Raw genomic sequence first — 20,613 nt, 5'->3', positions numbered from 1 at the left:
GTTAACTGTGGTCAATGGAAGACCAGGTCAACATCATATTTTCAACATCTTTCTATGGGTAAAATTTACATTCATACATTTTAAATTCATACATTTTAAGAGTACAGTATGATGATTCTTAGTAAGTGCATGCTACCATCACCATAATTGATTTTTAGACATTTCCATGGTTCCCAAAATTTCCATAATGCTTGAAAGCAGTAAATCCTTGCACCCATGCTTAGCTCCAGGCAAACAATGACTTCCTTTCTGTGTCTATGGATTTGCCTATCTTGAACATTTCCTATAAATTGAATCATATATTTGGTCTTTTATGTTTGACTCTATTCACTTAGTATAATGGTTTCAAAGATCACATATGCTGTACATGTATCAGTGCTTCATTCATTTCATAGCGGAATAATATTTTGTTGTACGGATATGCCAAATTTTATTTATGCATTTATCAATTGATAGACATTTGTCTTGTTTCCACTTTTTGGCTGTTATGAATAATGGTGTTATGAACATTTTGTACAAATTTTTGCGTAGACAAATTTTTTTATTTCTCGAGTATGTAACTAGGACTGGAATCACTGGATCATAAGACACCTCAAGGGGTAAGACAACATTACAACTCCAGGTGATTCAACTCCATACTTGGAAAGACCTTGAGGGAAAAAAAAAGAGAAACAGGTAAGACAGAGTCTAGTGAAGCGACCCTAAAAATTGTTATCCTGCTGTAGACCTATTTGTAAAATCCCTTTCAATGATGCAAAAGTGTAAGATACATTGAGAAATTTTATATTTCATTTGAAAGCCCACTGTCTGTAGCACACACTTCCCCATTATCTGACTTGATTGCCATGGTAAGTATTTTACAGTTCTAGATTTCAGGTAACTGATAGCATCAGTTGGCAAGGTAATCCTTGTCTGGGGACAAGCAAATTAATTTTGTCTTGGGAAGGGAAAACTTTGTCTCCATTTGACCTGCATTTCAACCCTCATGGTGTACAATGTGCCAAAAAGGTAGCTGTTGACTTTGGCAAGCTAAATTTTAGTGGAGGAGTCGGGGGACTTCCTCATTAGAGAAGGGATGAAGACTGAGTTGGAGGGAAGGTCAGGGGATGTGAATTGAGTTCCAAGAATTCATTGCAAGTATTTGGTTGTAAAGCGCAAGAAAAAATATATATATACATATATAAAGAGGACAGTAACAAGAGATGTGGACCGAAGTCCATGGCATTAAATGATATTCTAAAATCATCAATTATAAGAGACTTGAGCAGGTTGAAATCTTAATGGGAAGGAGCCATCGCTTCTTAGATTTAACATCTGAACTTACCACACGAGCCTTCCCATACTTTTCTTCCTTGTTTCCATTCTGGAGAAGCCTGAAACTTACCAAAGGGATAGTGTAGACTTTCTTCTTAATGCCTGTTAGATGTATGAATATATGACTGGATGGATACAAGATGTGTCACACATGAGCTGGGAATTTGAGGATTTTTATCTCCAAGTGTAGAGCTCCTCATGCAGATGACTGAAACTCATGGTGTTGAGTGGGTGAGAGGATGCAGCTTCTCAGAACTCTGCAGCTGATGGCTGCAAGATGGGAGCTCCCAACATCAGTGGTTAGAAGTGGATTTAGGCAGACCAACACACCTTACATCCTGGAGGGATCCACCCCTGATCTGAGCAGGTGAGTTCACAGACAGGCTTGTCTTCCATCTCACGGTCTGCTTGGAAGTGTGTGGTCCAGCTCTTGTGCCATTTGGAAAGACTCAAGAACGAGCAGATCCTACTCCTCACCATATGTATCAGAGAGATACTGGTAATCCTTCAGGTATATACAATGTCATTAGGAGCCCCCCAAGTCCACACACACACACACACACACACACACACACACATATACACACACAAAACACCTGGAGACCACATGTAGGTAGCAGCCCTTGGAGAACGTGCCGGCTCATGTGGTCATCACACACTGTTAGGATGCAAATGTCACTAGACCTTTTTGCATTAATAACTAATGACAATGATTAGCAGGACATTTTTGCATACTAAGAATATTTTAAAATAACCTTATTATCCAACTAAGTATGATAACAATAAAATAATTTCTAATTTCATGTTTTTCAAGTGTAACAATAAAACTATTGAGAATTCCCAGTGTGCGTGTGCATATGGGGAATCCTACAAAGCCTGATTTTGCTGGAGAGGATTTCCATTAGTAGAACATTTTTACAGGTTGATTTATCAGTATGCATCAAAGAATCCAGGCGCCTTTGATCTCCATGCATTTGGAGACTGCTCCTTCAATTTGTCATCAACAGCATAACACCTGTCCCTCTATTAGACAGAGCATATTCCTTATGTTGTCTGGGAATTGACTTTCAAAAACAAATGACCTAAACATGTTCTCTCCCTCTCTTTTTTTTTAACAGAATAGGAAATTGACGACGATGTTCACTGACTTGCAGAAATACAGGCAGGACTAACAGCTTGGTATCAGAAGCGAAGATACAGATTTCAGTAGTGACACCGTAGGTCAGCGGAAAAGCAAGACTTACTTGATTACAGTGTGATGTGCAGCTGAGCATCATGCAGTTTGCACTTGGACATATAGGGTGTCAGTCTCTGCTTTTCCACTTAAGAGGAGGATGAACCCCAGCCAGGTGACTTAACCTCTGTACCTTATTGTTTCTCTAGCTACAAAATGATGTGGAGATGTATCCTCTACCCCCCAAGAAATGTTGTGGAAAATACATGAGATAGAAAAATGCATTCATTCACAAAAGGTTAAGTCCCCGTGGTTTTCTGGGTCAGAGGCCCTGTCCTAATATATCATGTTTAAGTTCCAACCACCTTAAGACCATCCACAAATGGCTGTTCAAGTGCAAAGTAATGCAAGGACTTATGCCTACTGAATTCATTCAACACAGAGTATGAAAATATCTGTAGTGCAGATTGGAAAGTAATTACTTAGAAATAATTTGTCCCTCCATCCCACCTAAGGTCTCAAAAGTGCTTTCCCGGATGGGATCTCATTAGCTTGTACATCTGAGAGGTTTTATCCAAAAACTGTCCAGCACAGGGGAAATGACTCTCCTAAGTACCTGTGATGTGCCTGGCCACCAGAGATTTATTGCAGTGGTCTTTTGCAAAGCCTATTCTTGCTGGGTTACATTACACACACGTTAGTCTTAAGAAATTAACACAGAAGATAAAAAGTGGGATAGGAAAGTATATGAAATAATGGGAAACAGACTAATAGTTTTCTTTTGCATACCCAATGGAAGTGGTCCAGTCATTGTTTTCCTTTTTCCATAAATTATCTGAGAAATGACTCCAGCACAAAGAAATGACACTGAAGTGAATATATAATGAAAACTTATACACTTCCCTTCCATTTAATATTTCCACATTATTGTCTTATAACCATGCTATTTGAGAATCTCTTTTAAAGAAAGGTCAGGTATAGAATAAGAAGATGACTCATATCTATTGAGTACTACATGTATCATATGCTGGATTGACTTGAAATACTTTGTTCCTGCCAGTAATTGTCTAATATGGATAAAACTGGCCCCATTTTATAACTGAAGAAAGGCAAACTCAGAAATATTATAACGCAGCCATCATAAAATTTCCCATCTACTTCTCCCATCATGTTTTGCAGCCTCTATTGATCACTGCCTAGAGCGACATTTCATTGAAGATTGCAAAAGTATGATATACTAATTCTTCAATTTCTTCTGCATGTATTAGCTGAAATTATTTTATAAAAGAATCTTCACCTCATCAACTCTTAGGTTATGCATAGGTATAACATGCACAGGAAAGGTAGGGTGAATATACAATTTTTTTGCAATATTTCCACTTTCTAAAATGAATTGTTCCCTAGGATTCTCAAAGGTGGACAATGAGTTGATTTTGTTGGCTTTTTTGTGTCATCATCAGCTCACAGATGTTTCTGTTGTTGACATGTTTTAGTGCACTGTAGTCACTAAAGTTTTTGTTGTTCAAATTGTTCTATCTTTGGCCACTGGGAGCCCCTCAGGTTATGAGTCTTTTTAACATACTTTCTGGTATGAAAGTTCAGTCCAGACTCAACTGGTACAATCCTTAACAAGACCAGAAATCAGGCATTTCTCCAAGGAAGTCTGGTTACTCTTAGTGGGAAATGTGTTTAGAGAATTCAATCTAGGGACTGTAGTTGCCAGTTACTATTGGGTTGCTCATTGTTTCTTGACCTTCTCAGTGCATGGAGCCAATAAATCTATATTTTTAAGAGAATGTACATCATTGGCTTGCATCCTGGGCTTCTCCTCTATTCCTTTATAGATAAGCATTTTTATCATCTTGTTTTAACCACTTTTTAAAAATATAACATGTATTTTAGTTTGCTCTCCTTTTCATAGGTAAAAGTTGTCATATTCTACACCAATGCTTTCCAACAGAAATTTCTGTGGAGATGGAAATGTTCTGTATCTGTACTGTCCATCACAGGAGTCATTAGCTGCCTGAATGCTTTTTCAGGAACTGAACATCTAGCACCTAAAATGCGGCAACTGTGACTGAGTAACTGATTTTTAAATTTCATGTCATTTAATATAGATACTTGAGGCCAGTGGCTACCATATCGGACAGCAGTAGCGCTACACACTTTTCTGCACCTGCCTTTTTTCACTGAACAATATACCCTGGAGATGACACCATAGCAGTACAGAGAGGGAGTCTTCATTGCTTTTCATAGCTACATTTTCCTCTCAGATGCAGATGGACCATAGCTTATTCAACAAGCCCCCTATTGGTGGATGTGTCTTTGTCTCTTGTCTTCTGCTATATGAATTGTTCTGGCAGGAATGGCTTTCTGTTTATGACTTTTTGTCTCCACATTGTCTCTTTGGGATAGATTCTTGGAAGAGATATTGTTGGTTCCAACAGTAAGTATCCCGGTTATTTTATAAAACAATATCAAATCCCCTGGCTAGGAGTTGTACCATGTTACATTACCACCAGCAAGGTGACTGTCTGTTTCCTCACAGATTATGTAAATGGTAAGAGGCATCTCAGGTTTTTTTTCTTTGCATCTCTTATCAAATGTTAGGTTTAGCAGGGTTTTTTATATGTTTAAGGAACATTTTTCAGTGAAATGTATCTTTGTATCTAGTGTCCTTTCTCCTTCAGAATGTTCTAATTTGTTTTTCCTTTTTCATAATCTTTCTACTACAAGGTATATAACCTTTGTCTGTGACATAAGTTGTATGCTTCCCAATTTGTAATTTTTAATTTTACCTTGCTTATGGGTTTTTTTTGCCATGCAGTTTTTAATGAAATCAGATTGTTTCTGGATTTGAAGTCATATTTAGAAAAATTTCTCTACTACTAATTAATAGAGGAATTTACCGTGGGTGCACATTTGTGGACAGGAGAGAAAGGAATTATATTAGAGTGTCAGGTGTAAAAGGAAACCAGAGAAGAGGTGAGTAGCATGTAAGAAATCTGAAAACCATTTCACTAAGTGAAGAGAATCAGATGTTTGGACCAGAGTCTTGGTCTTGTGTTTGTCTTGATAGCTCAATACCTCTTTTCTGCCTCCTCTGGTTATTGACCCAGGCTCCCCTAACAAGTAGAGAAGTTCTTACAGGAAGCAAAAACCCCATGTCACCTCAAATGGACCTGTCAGGTGACTGAATGGATAGAACCACCCTCTTAGAGATAAAACAGATACAGAACCAAATCCGAAATGCACCACTCCGATAGAGCAAAGGACCAAAGAGAAAGCAAAACCTCTAGCTCAAGCCCATGAGAAGAAGCAAGACTGAAACCAACACTGTTTGCCTGGTCCTTTGCTCTCTGTGAGTGAGGTCTGTCAGGAGAAGGTAATAGGCTGTTAGTCCTGTGTAAGAGGGTGGGGGTGTGAGTTAAAGGTGCCACAGTTTCCCAAGCTACAACCTCTCCCACTCAGCTGCATCATCTCCTGTTTTGATGCTGGATGCCATGATCCAGCGTCAGGCTTGGACTGACCTTGCTTGGAATAGAGTCTGAGTTCATACCCCATGGAGTGGGCACTAACATCCATCTTGCTTCCTGTGGGCACTTCCAGTTATGCAGGTCTGGAGGTGAAGAGAGGGGAGGTTGGGATGCAGATAAGGAATTGGACTGACAGTGCCTGGCACACAGTACATACACAAGACACATGAATAAGTTAAGGAGAAGCTGGATGGAAACCACACAGATGTCCTTTTAGTCTTTTTATACACATCTGAATTTTTCAAGGAAAGTTAAGACCTTTGAGGAAACTTTTTGCTTCTGTTCATAAAAATGATGTCTTTTTGGGGCGGGGGGGGTGGGTAGCGGTGCGGGCAGAAAGAAAAATCTGTAGAAAATGGAGAGCGTTGCCACCTGGTGACCATTGTCAGAACTGCAGGTGTGAAAGTGAACTGGGGCCTTGGCAAAGCGTGGAGGATAGAAAGGGCTGTGGTGTTGGTGGGGAGCAAGGTAGCTGAATGGATTCCAGCTATGGGCCAAGATGTCTAGACTTCACACACTGGCAGTAATCCTTCTGAATTCGTGCAGAATCTTCAAGTCCTGGGACTGGAAATCCAGCCCCTAAGTGAACTCAGTAGAAAGCTGCATGAGTTCGTTTAGGAATGACTGGTGTGAGTTAGCTTATGAATAACTGATGTGAAAAAGTTTGAGACAAAGAAACATACACAAACACACACACACAGAAAACTGTCAAATAAATTGTCTTGATCTGTTTCACATAAAATAGATAAACAACAAGGATTTACTATATAGCACAGGGAATTATATTCAATATCTTGTAATAACCTATAGCGGAAAATAATACAAATGTGTATATATATATATATATATATATATGTATATATGTATATGTATATATGTATGTGTATATATATATATATATATATATATATATATATATATATATATATATACACATTCTGACCCAAAAGGCCCTCTCCCTAACCTCTGCTTCTATATGACTGTACTTCTGTGTTAGGACAGAGGCCAGCACAGGGGAAGGGACTCAGTTATATATATATATATATATATATCTGAATCACTTTTCTGTACACCTGAAATTAACACAGTATTGTAAATCAACTATACTTCAATTTAAAAAATGCAAAAAAATCTGTTTCTGGTCATTGATAAATACATACTGGTCTTGAATAAAGTTTAGGATTAAAGGAGATAAAACGTAAAAGCCTTTTCATATAGTAGTTGTGTACATGTCAATATCCCACCATTCAGGTTCTCTTTCCAAAGGGCAACAGCTTGAGCTGCTTCCTGGTTCTAGTTCAGCATCTCAGGAGTCAGTCCATCTGTGTGGCCCCCACACCCAGGCCTCTTGGCCCATGGGGCAGGGTTTCATCCCCAACATCATCTTCATGCCCAGTGGGGAGCATGACACAGCCCACATTCCACATCAGGCAAGTTTTCCACTATCAGTCTTTAAACCCTAGAAGTGTGTCATCCAAATGGGAGCTGCTGATTGGCCTGTGTAGAGGGCAAAGGGTAGACATTTGACCCTGGAAAATTTACTTACTCTGTGAGTCTGAGATTGGCCTCTGTAAATGAGACTAAGGGTACCTACTTCTAGATTTGTTGTAAGAAGAAAAGGAAAAAACCTCAAAGAATATCTGGCATGCGGAATATCTAGGACTTTGGGATATATTACTCCCAGCCCACCTTGCCTCTTTTGGTCTATAAAATAGAAAATTTGAAACGGCATCTGGAAATGCAGCAGCAGGAAGTGAACTTTGATTCCATCTCGTCATTTCTTTTTACCACATGCTTTCCTGTCTCCTTTTTTTCATTCTAGTTTGACCAGAAGTAATTTTTTATTGAGACCCAGGGAGAAGAATTAGTACAGAAGAGCAAAGAATAGGAACAGGTCAGCTAGACAGAACATGGGAGTCATCAAACCTGTATCCAGTTCCAGACCCATCAACTGAGCAAAGGACCTGGGCTGAGTCCCTTCCCTTGTGCTGGCCTCTGTCTGTCTTAACACAGAAGTACAGTCAATATAGAAGCAGAGGTTAGGAGCAGGGCCTTTTGGGTCAGAAGACCAGGATTTGATGCTAGAACTATTACTTGCTGGTTGACCGATCTTGAGCAAGTAACTTATCCATGTGTGTGCTATAATTGTTGGTATCTTTTATTACTGTTATTGTGGGGGTTTTGGCTTTATTAGTATTATTATTATTAATCCTACCACTCAGTCAAAATGTGAATGGTAGGAGTGGTGATTAGCACAAAGTTAGGGATGAACCCACCTGAGGGTGAAGAAATACAGGAAGAGAATAGAGGTGAAGTAAGCAGACAAGCACTGGGCTCTCTCTGGGTGCCAGGCCCTGTGCTGATCCTGTCATGATCCAGGGAAGGTTCTTACCAAGAGCACTCGGCTGCAGACAGCAAGGACCTGGGACGGCTCAGGAAGTCCAGGGCTGAACGACTATGCCCTTATCAGCTTCCTTTTCGCTGAAGGCAGCCAGAGTTGCCCCTTCATTTAGGCTCACCTCCCTGATCTTTGCTCTGGGTATCGGAAAAGGTCCCTCTGTGGAACCTTCCAGACATGACCCTGAAGGGCTTTCCTCCTACAATGACACTGTATCTTCCCCAATCCCCAAAAGTTCTCCTGCACACAGGAGAAGGGGGACTCTGAGGTAAAGGAAAAAATGCCTGCCTCTCCGAGGTATGTCATCTCCACATTTTTACCTGACATATTGTACTTCTATAAGTAATGACTTTATAAATTTCCTATACAAAGTCTGTCTCACACACACACACACACACGTTGTCAGCTCCGTTGTGATTCTATTTCATCTCCCCATGAAACTGAACACAGTGAATGCTTTTCCAAGGGAATGAATGGACGTGCCCATGTACGTGCACTATGATCTTAATCATCAAGAGGGGCTTTCTGAGTGCGTACCTGAGAGGCCTCGATATCAGAGGAGAGCAAATGACCACTTTTCCAGCCCTGGAAGCCCATCTTCTAAAAGGAAGGCTGCTCTGTGTCCTCCAGAGAGGGCGAGGGATAGAACCTCATCCCATCCTGCCACTCATCCAGAGAGGTGACTGAGGCTCTGTCAGATTGACTTGGGCATCTGTGACATGGGACTCACAAAACCTTCATCACAGAGAGTCCTGAGGGGTGACTGAGAAAGCCTGGCCAAAGTATATGGCATGTGGTGGGATTTCATTGCCTTCTAAATGTTGGGACACAGAAATAGAAGCTGCCTGAGCCTCAGGACTAAGACAGGCAATGTGAAAAGTCACTCCTCACTGTTTCTCCTAATGAGAGGACAGATATCTTTATGAAGGAAACAAATATCTCTCTGATATGCCTTGAGTTCAAAGTTTTGGAGTCAGAAGGATCTCTAGGTTCTTGGGAGGCTCAGAAGCTCATAAGAGCTGCCCAACAATGTGCCTCTGAGCAGATCCTAATCCAGTTCCCCATGCTGGGAAGACAGGCTTGCCTTTGACTCACCTGGTGAGCTCAGTGAGAGATGGCACCAGGGCAGCAAAGCGTGGTGTTTGCCTAACTGCTGCTCCTGGACTGTTTGGTATGTTAATATATTTATAGGGAAATTCTGGATCCGACCCACAGTCACCAGTGCACGGGTCCTCAGATCATGCATCATCCAGCCATGTCACAGCAGGACTTCAGCCATCTGCTGCCTCCGTGAGAGGCAAAAATCCAAGAATTACTAGCATTTTTGGACACTTAATTGTCCATTTTCTTAATCACTAATAACCAAATATATATTTGATTTTAAATGTATATAATTCCATTAGAGGTGTCTCATTAACTCTCTAGTAGAAATAAGAAGGTAAAAAGAGAAAGGAATGTATAGGCAAATTCAGGGAGTTAAAAATGAGATGAGATGGCCCCTTCACATTAGCTTGTACACTTGCTCAACTTTAAAGGCACTGAAGAGTTAAAAGTCCCTAATTGGACCCCTCTTCCCCATTCAGCCACAAGCCTCTTTCTCTTTGCCTCTGTCTGTTTCCTTCTCTCTCTCTTTCTTTCTCTCTCTCCCTCTCTCTCTCTCTCTGTCTCTCACTGTCTCTCTCTCATTATGAGAGCTAGTTTTCTGTAGATAAATATACAAATATAAATACATGCATAAATATGTAAACACCTGCATAAGCAAAGTTCCAGAATATAATAAAGATGAAAACATTCAAGGGTTATCTTTGGGTGATTGATGATGATTCCCCCCTCCACGTTTACTGTGATATATAGAGTGGAATGAACCTCATACACAGTGTATCAGGAACACCCAGCTGTCTGTTAATAAAGGGTCAGGGTCCATGAAATTCATAAAAGTAACACCTGCCAGCTCAAAACAACTAGGTGGCTTAATATGTACAGAGATCGAAATGATCAGAGTAAAATGACTGAAATAAACGAGGAAAATGAATTGTATTCAACTTCCCATTAATCATTCCTTTGCTCTTCCCAGCTCCCTCCTATCCCCATGCAAACCCAGCACTCACTTCTGAGACCACTGGAGGTTCATCCCACAGTAGGTGGAGAACGTGCACACCATTTCCCGCTGCTCTGGGGAGAAGATGAGTGTGAAGCTGGCAGAGGTAGCAGGAATTGGGATAGAGAATGAAGATTCTGAGGCTCACTGGGGGAGGCATCCCTCACAAACAGCTCGTCGTTCACGATGCACAGACTGGAGGAAAAATGGGCCCTCAACAGCTGGACAGATGGACCACCCCACACCCCCAACAACCATCCTGCTCCCACTGCCACTCAGCAACCAGATTCCTTCCACCCTCCTCCTGTGTGTGTCCCCCAGGTTCCTTGGCTGGTACCTATGCCCCTCCCACAAGCCCACCTTTGGGGAGATTATCCACCGTCTTCATGACATTAGGACGTTTACCTGCAACTCAGGGACAGTTTCACGTTTACCCTTTACAACAGCCCAAGGAGTGGACAATCTGAAATCTACTGTCATAGGAAGACACCGAGTCGCACAGAGGCCACGTGACTTGACCAAGGCCACACAGCCAATGAGTGTTGGGACCAGGGAGAGAAGCCACATTCCAGTTCCAGAGCCCATGCCCTTCTTAACCACTAGGCTAGACTGCTCCTTGGATCTACCTGCTGGCTTTCCACAGTATTGAGAAAACCTAAGGTGGGCACCATCACATTCCCACACCCCTGAGCCCAGGCTGGGACAGGGGTTCCCACCCACCACACAGCACTCACCTGGAATGGCTGGCAGGGATAGCGATGAAGGTCCGGGTGAAGGCACGAACAGAACCCTGAGACCTTCCTTCCACTTCAACGACAAACAACAAACTTCAGTAACCCCGAGAGCCCCACCTGCTTTACACGCTCACACAGGGGTCTGCAGACAGAGTCTGACTGGAAACTCATGCTGAGGGGACAGGTGCTCACTGGGCGCCAGGGTGTCGGGAATGTGGAGGGCAGCTATAGGAGCAACCTGCTGCCGGTGGCAGGACCTCTACTGTGCGCGGGCCCGTGACAACCACTTCACCAGTTCATTGATGCATTTGTCACTGCTGCCCAAGACATGGATGCTAATACCTCATTCTGCAAATGAGGAAACTGAGAGGTTAAGTAATGGTCCCCGGATCTCATAGGAAGGCTCTGGGATGAGAGCCATCAAACTCCACAGCCTGTGTCCCTAACGCCCAGGGTGTGCGGGGCAGACAGGCATGAACGCAGGTCAGACCTGGGTCCTTTGTGGGAAGAGCGAGGGCTGGAGAACACAGAGGGGCCGGGAAGAGAAGGGGAGGGATCGGGGTGGCTGGGAGGGTGCTGAGAGGGAGCCCGGCCAGGGGGACGGAGCAGTGGGGCATCTGGGGACGGGGGGTCTACACACACTCACCTTCCTTGAACACCCCGTGGACAGAGAAGCAGAGCATTGTGTCCTGAAAAGGAAGAGCCCAGGCGCTCAGTCACCACCTAAACCTCCTACCCACCTGCAGCAACTGGTCCTGCCCAAGATGGAAGCAGATGCTCACCGTGTGGAGCCACATGTCCACCACGAAGGAGCTGAGGTCATGCTGAGTTTTGGGCAACAGGCAGAGGGAGCGCACAATGTCACGTTTTGTGTGTTTCAGCAGCTGGACCCGCAGGTCTGTGGGGGGAGGAGAAGCGAGGGAAGGTCAGGGGCTGCCACGCCCTGGGCCCTAGGACTGACCCCTTCCCGCCCCCTTTCCCGCCCCGCCTCCTCATCACACACTCACAGGGGTCCTTGAGCTTCTTCATATTCCTACTGTCCTTGACGTACTCCCACAAGCTGCTCCTGGGAGAAAAAGAGAAGCAGGGGGAGGTGGGCGGCCCCAGTGTGGGAGTTTGCAGGAGCTGCCCTGCGTCTGCTGGGGAGCCACACGGCCCAGGAGCAGAGTGTGAGCTGTGATACTCACGGGGCTGGGTCCTCGGGGTTGAAGGGAATGGTCAGGGAGAAGCAGGCCTCGTCGTGATAAGCACCCAGGAGATCCTGTCGGTCTCCAGAGTCGTGGATCAAGTAATACCTGTCGGGGAGCCATGAGCACAGTCTGTCTCTGTGGTCCGGACCTCAAATGAGACTTGGAAACTCCCGTGAGCAGAGCTGAGCTTGGGTGGCCTCAGCTGTCCCAGCCCTCCCCTTCCTCAGGTTGCCAGCAGTACTCACTGCTGCAGGAATTGCAGGATCAGACTCTTCAGCTGATCAGATCCAAAGAAGCTTCCCTGGAATCAAAACAGTCCTCAGCACCAGGGCTGATACCCTCTCCTCACGCACCTCCCAAAGCCCTGCTTGATTCTCCGTGCTCACCTTGCAGGCTGGTAAGCTCTTACGGGTGTCCACACCTAACTTAGCTGGTGGGGGTGTCTCCTGGTCATCCTGCGGGAGGGAAGAGGAAGTCAGTGGTGCAGACCAAGAGGCACTTCTGGATGGTCAAGGAAAAGGACGGGCCCAGGAGGGTGAGGGTCAGAGGTCAACTGTGGAAGGGCCCTGGAAAATCTGAGGGCAGGACTACACTTCGGGTCATCACCACGAGGTCCCTGAAGGCTGTGGCAGACGTGGTCGAAGAAGACCCAGAGCTGTTGTGAGCTTCCCACAGAGGCTGTACCCTCCCTCTGCCCCCAGAACGTTTAAGGGCCACATTCAAAAATCGAACTCAGGCAAGACCTAAAGGGTTCAGAGTAGTTTGTGGGCGGTGTCAGTGTCAGTTAGAGGAGTCAGTGATTGAGGAATACACTTACCAAGCGTAATAACTTGGGGAACAATTCCAGGATGGAGCTGCCAAGATGAAAAGTCAGTGAAACTACAAAGCGGTCTCTTCTCGTGGGAGCAAGTACACTTACACCAGACACAGTCCAGTGTGTCCACCTACACTCCCCGGCCCTGGGCACCTTCCACATGGACTGATGGATGCACCAGAAGAGTGTTCCCTACCTGCCTGCCTCCCTCCATCCCTCTCCTTCCACTCCTTCCCTCCTGGGTACCTCCCACCTAGACTGCCCTGACTCCCTTCTCCAGGTGCCACAAGAAGCAACAAGGAAGCAGGCTTCCTTCCCTTCCCTCCCTTCCTGCAGGTCCCCACTGTAGGCTTTGGAGGGAAGAGGGAATGAGGTTGGAGCTAGGGGCTCTTCATCCTTCCTGGGGGTCCTGCATCCTGCCAACACAAGGACACCCACCAGGGATGGCCCAGGATGCTGGGCCAAGGAGGTTAGTGAGGCAGGGAGGGAAATGGAGGGGGATTAAGACAAAAAAGAAGTGAAGGATGAAGAAGAGAAGACAGAGACATAGGGGCACAGAGACAAGGGAGAGAAAGCAAAGTGAAGGGAAGGGAAAGAACCTCTCCCATGGTTTGGGGTGGGGGATCAGGGAAGAAGAGAGAAGAAAGGGGAACCGGCTCCCCTGCTGCAGCCCTTTCCTTCACCTGCCCCCAAATGTCCCAGGGACCCGAGGTAAGGATGGTAACCATGCACACGTTGGGCCTGGGGCCTGCTGGATGCTGGTTGAGTCTCTGTCACCTGTGTGAGCTCAGTCTGAGCTGGGCGTTGGAAACAGCAGCCACAGGGGCAGACCTTCCCCAGAAGAGTAAAGGGTCAGCTCCCAGCTCAGTATGGGGCTGAGTGAGGGTCTATGCCCCCCTCTCACGAGCACCGTCTTCTCTCATGGCGGTCCCTGCACCTATCTTATTAGTTCTTTATCTGAGGATTCATATCCATGTCAGGCTACTCAGGGCTCCTCTGAAGGACCATGCAGGATGATGTGACGTGTGTTGGGATGGAAGGGCAAGTGTCCCTGAGAGGCCTGTCCTTCTGTCTCCTCCACCACCTCTGCCCTCTGCCTTTCACTTCCCCTCGGGAAGCCCTCTGCTCACTGTCTGCGGCCAACTTCTGGCCCCTTAACTCAGGAATCCTGCCTTTTCCCCCAAGAAGGGCCCAGCTCCTGGCATTAGTCCAAAGTAATGGATGTCATGACAGGAGCCACCATGTCCTTACACTCAATATGGGGCAGGAAAACGATCAAGTCAGCCTTGGACAAGTAGGGAGACCCATTTGGTTCAAGGGAAGAAGAGCCTCTCTCAGAACAGGGGAGGAAAGCCCTCTCTAAGCATGAAAGAGGAAGGCCTGTCTCAGCATGTGGATCTAGGCTGGAGAACTCTTCTCAGTCCAGGGCACCAGCATCTGGCTCAAGGCTGCTGACTCATGGTCCTGGTGAGGAGAGGGGGTCCTGCTTCCCCTACGACATTCTTGGGTGGCATATTAGAGAACGCTGGGTACAGAGAAGTGGGAAACATACCTCAGATCAGAACAAGTGAGCAGATCAGAAGAAGGGAAAGAGATCTCTAAGCACAGATGAAGGACACAGAGAGGAGAGCATAGAACCTGTGGCCCTCCCACAGGATCAGGACTGCTGCCTCTTGCAAACAGGCACTGTCAGGGATAGCTCAGGCTCCCAAGAAATGACAGACGGTACAACTGACCTTATGTTGGTTGACTTATCAGGAAAGGTGGTGCACAGGGTGTTTCTGTCTGTGCAAATAAGTTCTGGTTCCAATCTCTGGCCCTTGTCCAACTCCCCTGAAGACTTTACCTATTATTATGTGGAGGAACCACATGAACCAGAGAAAGAGAGCCAGGATGGTACTGCACCCCCAGTCGTCCCTTCCTTTTCCAACAAATTCACTTCCCTTCCTCTGTCACCTTCCCATGAGCCCTCCCATCTCCTCTTCAAAGAGGGATCTGGGTACCACACCTCACCTCACTACTGGAGACGTTCAAATTCTTGATGTCAGAAGCATTCTGTGTAGCATCAGACAGGCCACCCAGCTGGCAGAGTCTCTTGTTGCTCAAATCCAAGGACAAAATCTATGATGGAGAAAGAGAGTGAGGACCCCAACAGGGGATGTTTGAGGCCAATCTGCCTCTTCTGCCTAATCTGTCCCACCCTCACCATCAGTCCCAACATTGGGCCTAAGTCCTCACCTTGGGCATGTTCTCTCCACGGATCTGCAGAGGGGCAGGCATGCGATATCTCGGATTCCGTGGCATTTCAACATTACAGGTCATCAAGCCTCCAGGAAGCCAACAGGAGGGAAACAGAAAGCTGAGAGGGTCCTGCCTGCACCAACCCCTCCCAGAGTTACGATCCCGAAGGTCTTTCTCAGGCAGACCCCTCTGCCCTCACCTGCCCTGGGATTACTGCTATAGCCATACCAGATCCAAAGCAGAGTCTCTGGCTGTTAAGAAATGCCTGGGAGGCATCAAACAGTTTGTTCATGGTCAGCTGCAGAGTTAAAGACGGGGTTCAGTGGCTCTGAGTCTGAGGTGTTGATCGGGGAGCAATAGGTGGATCTGGCTGTGGGGCAGAACTTGTGTTGAGTCTGCATTACCTTTATCTGCTCCACCTTTTCTGACTGCAGCTCCTTCTGCATAGAATACGGTGCATCACAGGGGTCAACAAAGACAGATATCTGCAGGGAGCATAAGAGGGGCTGGGTAAGCACCAGAAATCTGAGCCTTGGGATCAAGCAAGACCATGCCCCTGCCCTGCCCTCTTGCTCCCAGGTGCCCTTGACACATACCCTTTCATTGTTCTCAGTGCAAATCTTGCCACTGACATTCTTCAGAGCAAAGGCAACGTTGGCATTCTCAACAAAGAACTGGGCCTGCATTTGCTTATAATGAAACTACGGGGAGTGACAAGAGAAAGACAATATGAGACCAGAGTCATTTCTCATCTGGACCATCCATCTACCCCGTTTCCTCTCATTGGCCTCGACGTCCTCTCTTACTTCAACTGGAGTGAAGGGGACACTGCAGTACTTCTGAATCAAATTCAGCAGCCACTTCTCCTCATATTTTATGCCAAATGGAATCTGGGGGGCAAAGAGAAAAATGGGAGAGGAAATTGATACAATAGAATATAAGTTTAAGATAAGACCCAACCAGGTCTTCCTTTCAGACTTTTTTTTTTCAAGCTTTAAATAATTTTTTACGCTAGGTCGATATTTGTTATTGTACCACATGTGGATTTTCTAAATATCGTTTCTTCCCCTCAAACACTTTTCTTGAAATAATCAACTTAATATGCTTAACACGTACTTCTTTTTGTAAAGTTCCAAGAGACCCTACCTAAGGCAGACCTGGCCTGCCCCTCTGACAAGGACCCCAGAGACGCAGCCTCCTCCCACACTCAGCCTGAGCCAAACTGAGCTTTGTGGTATGAAGTTGCTCCATCTTGACAGTAGTTTCCTCCTTTGCTTTTAGACAACCTCTCCCATGCTCCCTGCAGTCAGTCTGTTCCCTTCATATTGCTTCTCTGAATCTTCTCTTAGATGGTCTAGGATGTTAACTTCTAATAATAACAAGACACATAACCAACTCCTCTGCCCCAGAAAAGTTCATACCATCTCTACCCGATTCCAACACAACTCCCTCTGTTCACCTTCTTCTACGTATTAGGTCCATTTAGTCAGGACACTCACTGTGATCTTGAACCAGCTTCCCATGGTCTCAGCCCGCCTGCTTCTCTCCATTCTTCTCTCTGGAGGCTTCTGCTCTGTCTCCATGTTAACATGAGCTTGGTCTCCTTCCTGAAAATTGCCTCTCTGATGAGAGGGTGGAATGGCATAGGGAGCACTGTGGGGAAGTGGAGACAAGAAAGGGGTCCATATATGCTCAGAAAGTCTTGTAAACATTTTCCCCAATGATACCAGAGCTACAATAAAGTTTACTTGATCATGAACCTGATCCTGTCATTCCTCACTCTTCCAGGTTGGAGAGAAGAATGACATATTTAACTACAGGGTTTTATTTTTCCTTGGTTGGTCCACATCAGCCATTCTGACTGGTCACTTACTATCTTCCTTGAGTGCTCATGTGAGCATCACTTGTTACTGAATCTTTATCCTGCCGCTGCTGGGAAGTGACTGGTTCAAGCCACTCGTTGCATCTCCTTCGGTGTGTATCCCAGCATCTTACTCTTCTTTGTAAAGGGTTCCCTTGGTCAGTGGGCTCTGAAATTGAGAACAACATATCGATGGTCCCAATATAAGAGTCCTTCGGGAATATCATGCTTAATGAAGAAATATCACTGATTTTTATAATTAAATAGAAGTTCCACTTCTCGGGAGATGAGAGGTGGGGAGCATTCATGGTCAAGAAGAGAACAAGCACAGAAGAAAGGGTTTGGATCTAGAGTTTAATCTGTGATGTTAGTCCCTGCTCTGCCCTGTTCAGACCTGGGTGACCTGGGACAAGTGGTTGTTCATTTTTAACTCTCAAATCTCTCCTCTGCTTGGAGGGGGCAGTAGAATCTACTCTGAAGTCTGTGCTGTGACGGCTCAAGGGTCAGAGGTGATTCACCTGCCTAACGGAAGAATTAGAGAAATGAAAGGTAAGTCTGACAAAAAGATCCAGAATGAAGCCTGAAGAGACATAACTGGAGAATACCAAAGGTGAGGGAAAGAGAATCAAAGGAGATGTAGTGAACATACTTAACACGTGGTTAATGTGAGTCCCAGAAAGGACAGGGAACAGTAGAGAAGAAGTATTAGAAGAGACCTTTTGAGAAATTTCTGAAAGTAACAAGATAGCAAGTCAGCATAACGATATCAGTAGGAGAAGAAATATGCTTCAAGGAAAAACATTCCTAAAGAGAAGACATTCATTTCATCATCATGTAACAAACACTAGGAATATTTGTGACCAGAGGACTCAAACTGAAAAATTATTACAGGTTCTTCTTTGAGCAGAAGAAACAGGATCCCAGGTGTAGGCACACAGATACAGGAAAGAAAGACTAATGATATTTATGAATACATAGGCAAATTTAAATGTGTATTGACTATATAACACAGTGAAAGCAATTTCTTCTGGGAGTTTAAATATATATGTATAGAATTAAAATGCATGACAATAAATTTGGAGAGAGTATATGGAATCAAAGTGTTTCAAGGTCCCTTAAAAGTTTGAGTAGTTTTAAATAACTAATTTACAGTAGATGGAGAAAAAACAAAGGTACATTGAAATCTGAAGGGTAAACACTACCAGAATTGCAAAGAATGTTTAAATATCTATCCACATGAAGTAAGAATTTAATAGTTACAAAATACTAATCATTTCAAAAGAAAGGAAAGGAAAAGGAATTAGGAGAGGTAAAAATTAACATACAGTAATATAGTATATGTAAATCAAATTACACCTATTTTTACTTTGAAAGTTTCAGACTAAGTATTCCAAATAGAAAGATATTATCAGATGGACAAGAAACCTTCCATCAAATGCTGCTTAAAATAAGAGACACATGCAAAATTAAATCATCTAGAAAATTTGAAAATTAAAAAAATCACAAAATGTCTATCTTTTCCACACTAACCTACAGAAAGCTGCTATAACCATATTAGTGAAAGAAAAGGTACACTTAAAAGAAAAAAAAATTATGAGAAAGAGAGGTTTCCTTATGATAAAAGATCAATGCAATAGGAAGATATTAATACAAAATTGTAAATTTTTATGCATATCTTAAAACAGAGCCAAAATAGGCAAAGCAAAAACTGACAGAAATAAATCGAGAATGGACAAATCCACAGTCACAGTGGGAAATTTTAAGACAGCTCACTGAGTGACACATAAAATGGCAGACAGAAACTCAGAGGGACATTTTTAAATGTGACTTAAATAAATTAACAAGTGTATTTGACATAGAACAATGCACAATAACAACTATTCATCAAACATTCGAGAATAGATTGTATGCCGGGCAATAAACCAAGCCTTAGGAAGCCTCTGTGGACTAATACAATTTATCCTGACTAGTTACTGTAAGAGTCAATGTAACGGTGGGTTTCCTGCTCCTCCCCCACCTCTAGTACAAATCCCAAAACTGTTAGTTTACACCAACTCCACCCCTCACCTAGGTGACCCTCCCCACTCTCCACACACTAGGCCAGAGAAGATCACATAACTCAGGCCTGTTCTTAACCAGGGACAAAAATTCACCTCACCCGTGACCACTTCCATGGCAGGAATGGGCAGGGTTGGGGGGTGGGTTTGCAGAACCAGCATAAATGTGTCAGAGCCCACTTGGCCCATTTCCTCAAGGGAGTGAAAAGTAGTCAGTCTGGGCCCTCTCCACCCCTTCTCTAAAGGGAGGTGGGTAGGTGGGTGTCTTGCGGGTTTGGGTCGGGGAGGGAACCCAGAACCCCTCGTGCCCTGTGGGGATCAGGACAAGACATCATGCTGACCAACTCACCCATGGCGTGGCCTGAAGGCAGTGACCTGTCACCACTGTCCTCACAGGTTGCTTGTGAAGAGAATCCTTGGGGTCTGGAGCTGGAGGTTTCGAGAATATCAAGGAGGGCTTCCGAGGATGGTGAGAGCAGGCCCCTAACCACCTTGTCAGAACCACACAAGCAAGATACAGTCCTTAGAAGAATTCCCTTTCCCAAGGGAATAGAAAAGAGAGCCCCTGGGGACCAGGGGAGACTTACCTTCCTGTAATTAGTACCCCCTGAGTTTGCTATCAGCCCAACACTCACAGAACTCTTTCCAAATGAACTACGCTTGCAGAGAAGGCAAATTAGAGCCAGGAGGCTTAGGAGATCTTGGAACTTGTGACTACAAACAGAGGGATCTCTTTATACCAACTCTGCATCAGCTACATTACATCGTGTTCCTTCATTCCACAAACCCAGAGAACTTTGAGTGCCAGCTGTAGGATAGACTCTGAATTTGCTACATTACATCTATTCTTTCATGTATTTCTCATGAGGGGTTTGGCTATCAGAATCACCAGTTTTCGTGGGAGCTCACAGCGAAAACAAAATGTTACAATGAATATATGTATGTTCATGTATAACTGAAAAATTGTGCTCTACACTGGAATTTGACACAACATTGTAAAGTGACTATAGCTCAAAAAGTGTTTAAAAAAAAGAATCACCAGTTTTCAAGGCTGATGAGAATTAATGAGGTGTTAGAGCTTGTTTAGGGTCATTCAGATGCTACCTAGAGGAACAGAGACTGGAATTGAGCTTCATGGAATGAGGGTGAATTCTCCAAGCATAGCTTTACTAAATTCTTCATGCAATATGGGGGAT

At 44.5% G+C, this 20,613-nt stretch overlaps 1 protein-coding gene across 1 annotated transcript; it reads right to left on the bottom strand.

Moving 5' to 3' along the window:
* Positions 1-417: 417 nt before the first annotated feature.
* LOC140691827 (nuclear RNA export factor 3-like) lies at positions 418-20,162 on the bottom strand. The gene is given in 22 exon segments (XM_072955974.1): positions 418-649; positions 10,531-10,655; positions 10,658-10,715; positions 11,255-11,327; positions 11,901-11,943; positions 12,037-12,152; positions 12,262-12,320; positions 12,442-12,549; positions 12,690-12,745; positions 12,831-12,899; positions 13,262-13,298; positions 14,995-15,104; positions 15,272-15,379; positions 15,497-15,585; positions 15,728-15,797; positions 15,904-15,984; positions 16,096-16,200; positions 16,306-16,389; positions 16,999-17,152; positions 17,373-17,529; positions 19,767-19,908; positions 20,005-20,162. Coding segments are annotated over 21 exon segments (1,728 nt in total). The 5' UTR covers positions 19,771-19,908; positions 20,005-20,162; the 3' UTR covers positions 418-627.
* Positions 20,163-20,613: the final 451 nt, after the last annotated feature.

This window comes from Vicugna pacos, chromosome X (genome assembly GCF_048564905.1).
Source record: "Vicugna pacos chromosome X, VicPac4, whole genome shotgun sequence".
In the NCBI taxonomy this organism is placed as follows: domain Eukaryota; kingdom Metazoa; phylum Chordata; class Mammalia; order Artiodactyla; family Camelidae; genus Vicugna; species Vicugna pacos.
The sequence above is the reverse complement of the archived record's forward strand: the minus strand, read 5'-3'. Positions and strand labels throughout refer to the sequence as shown.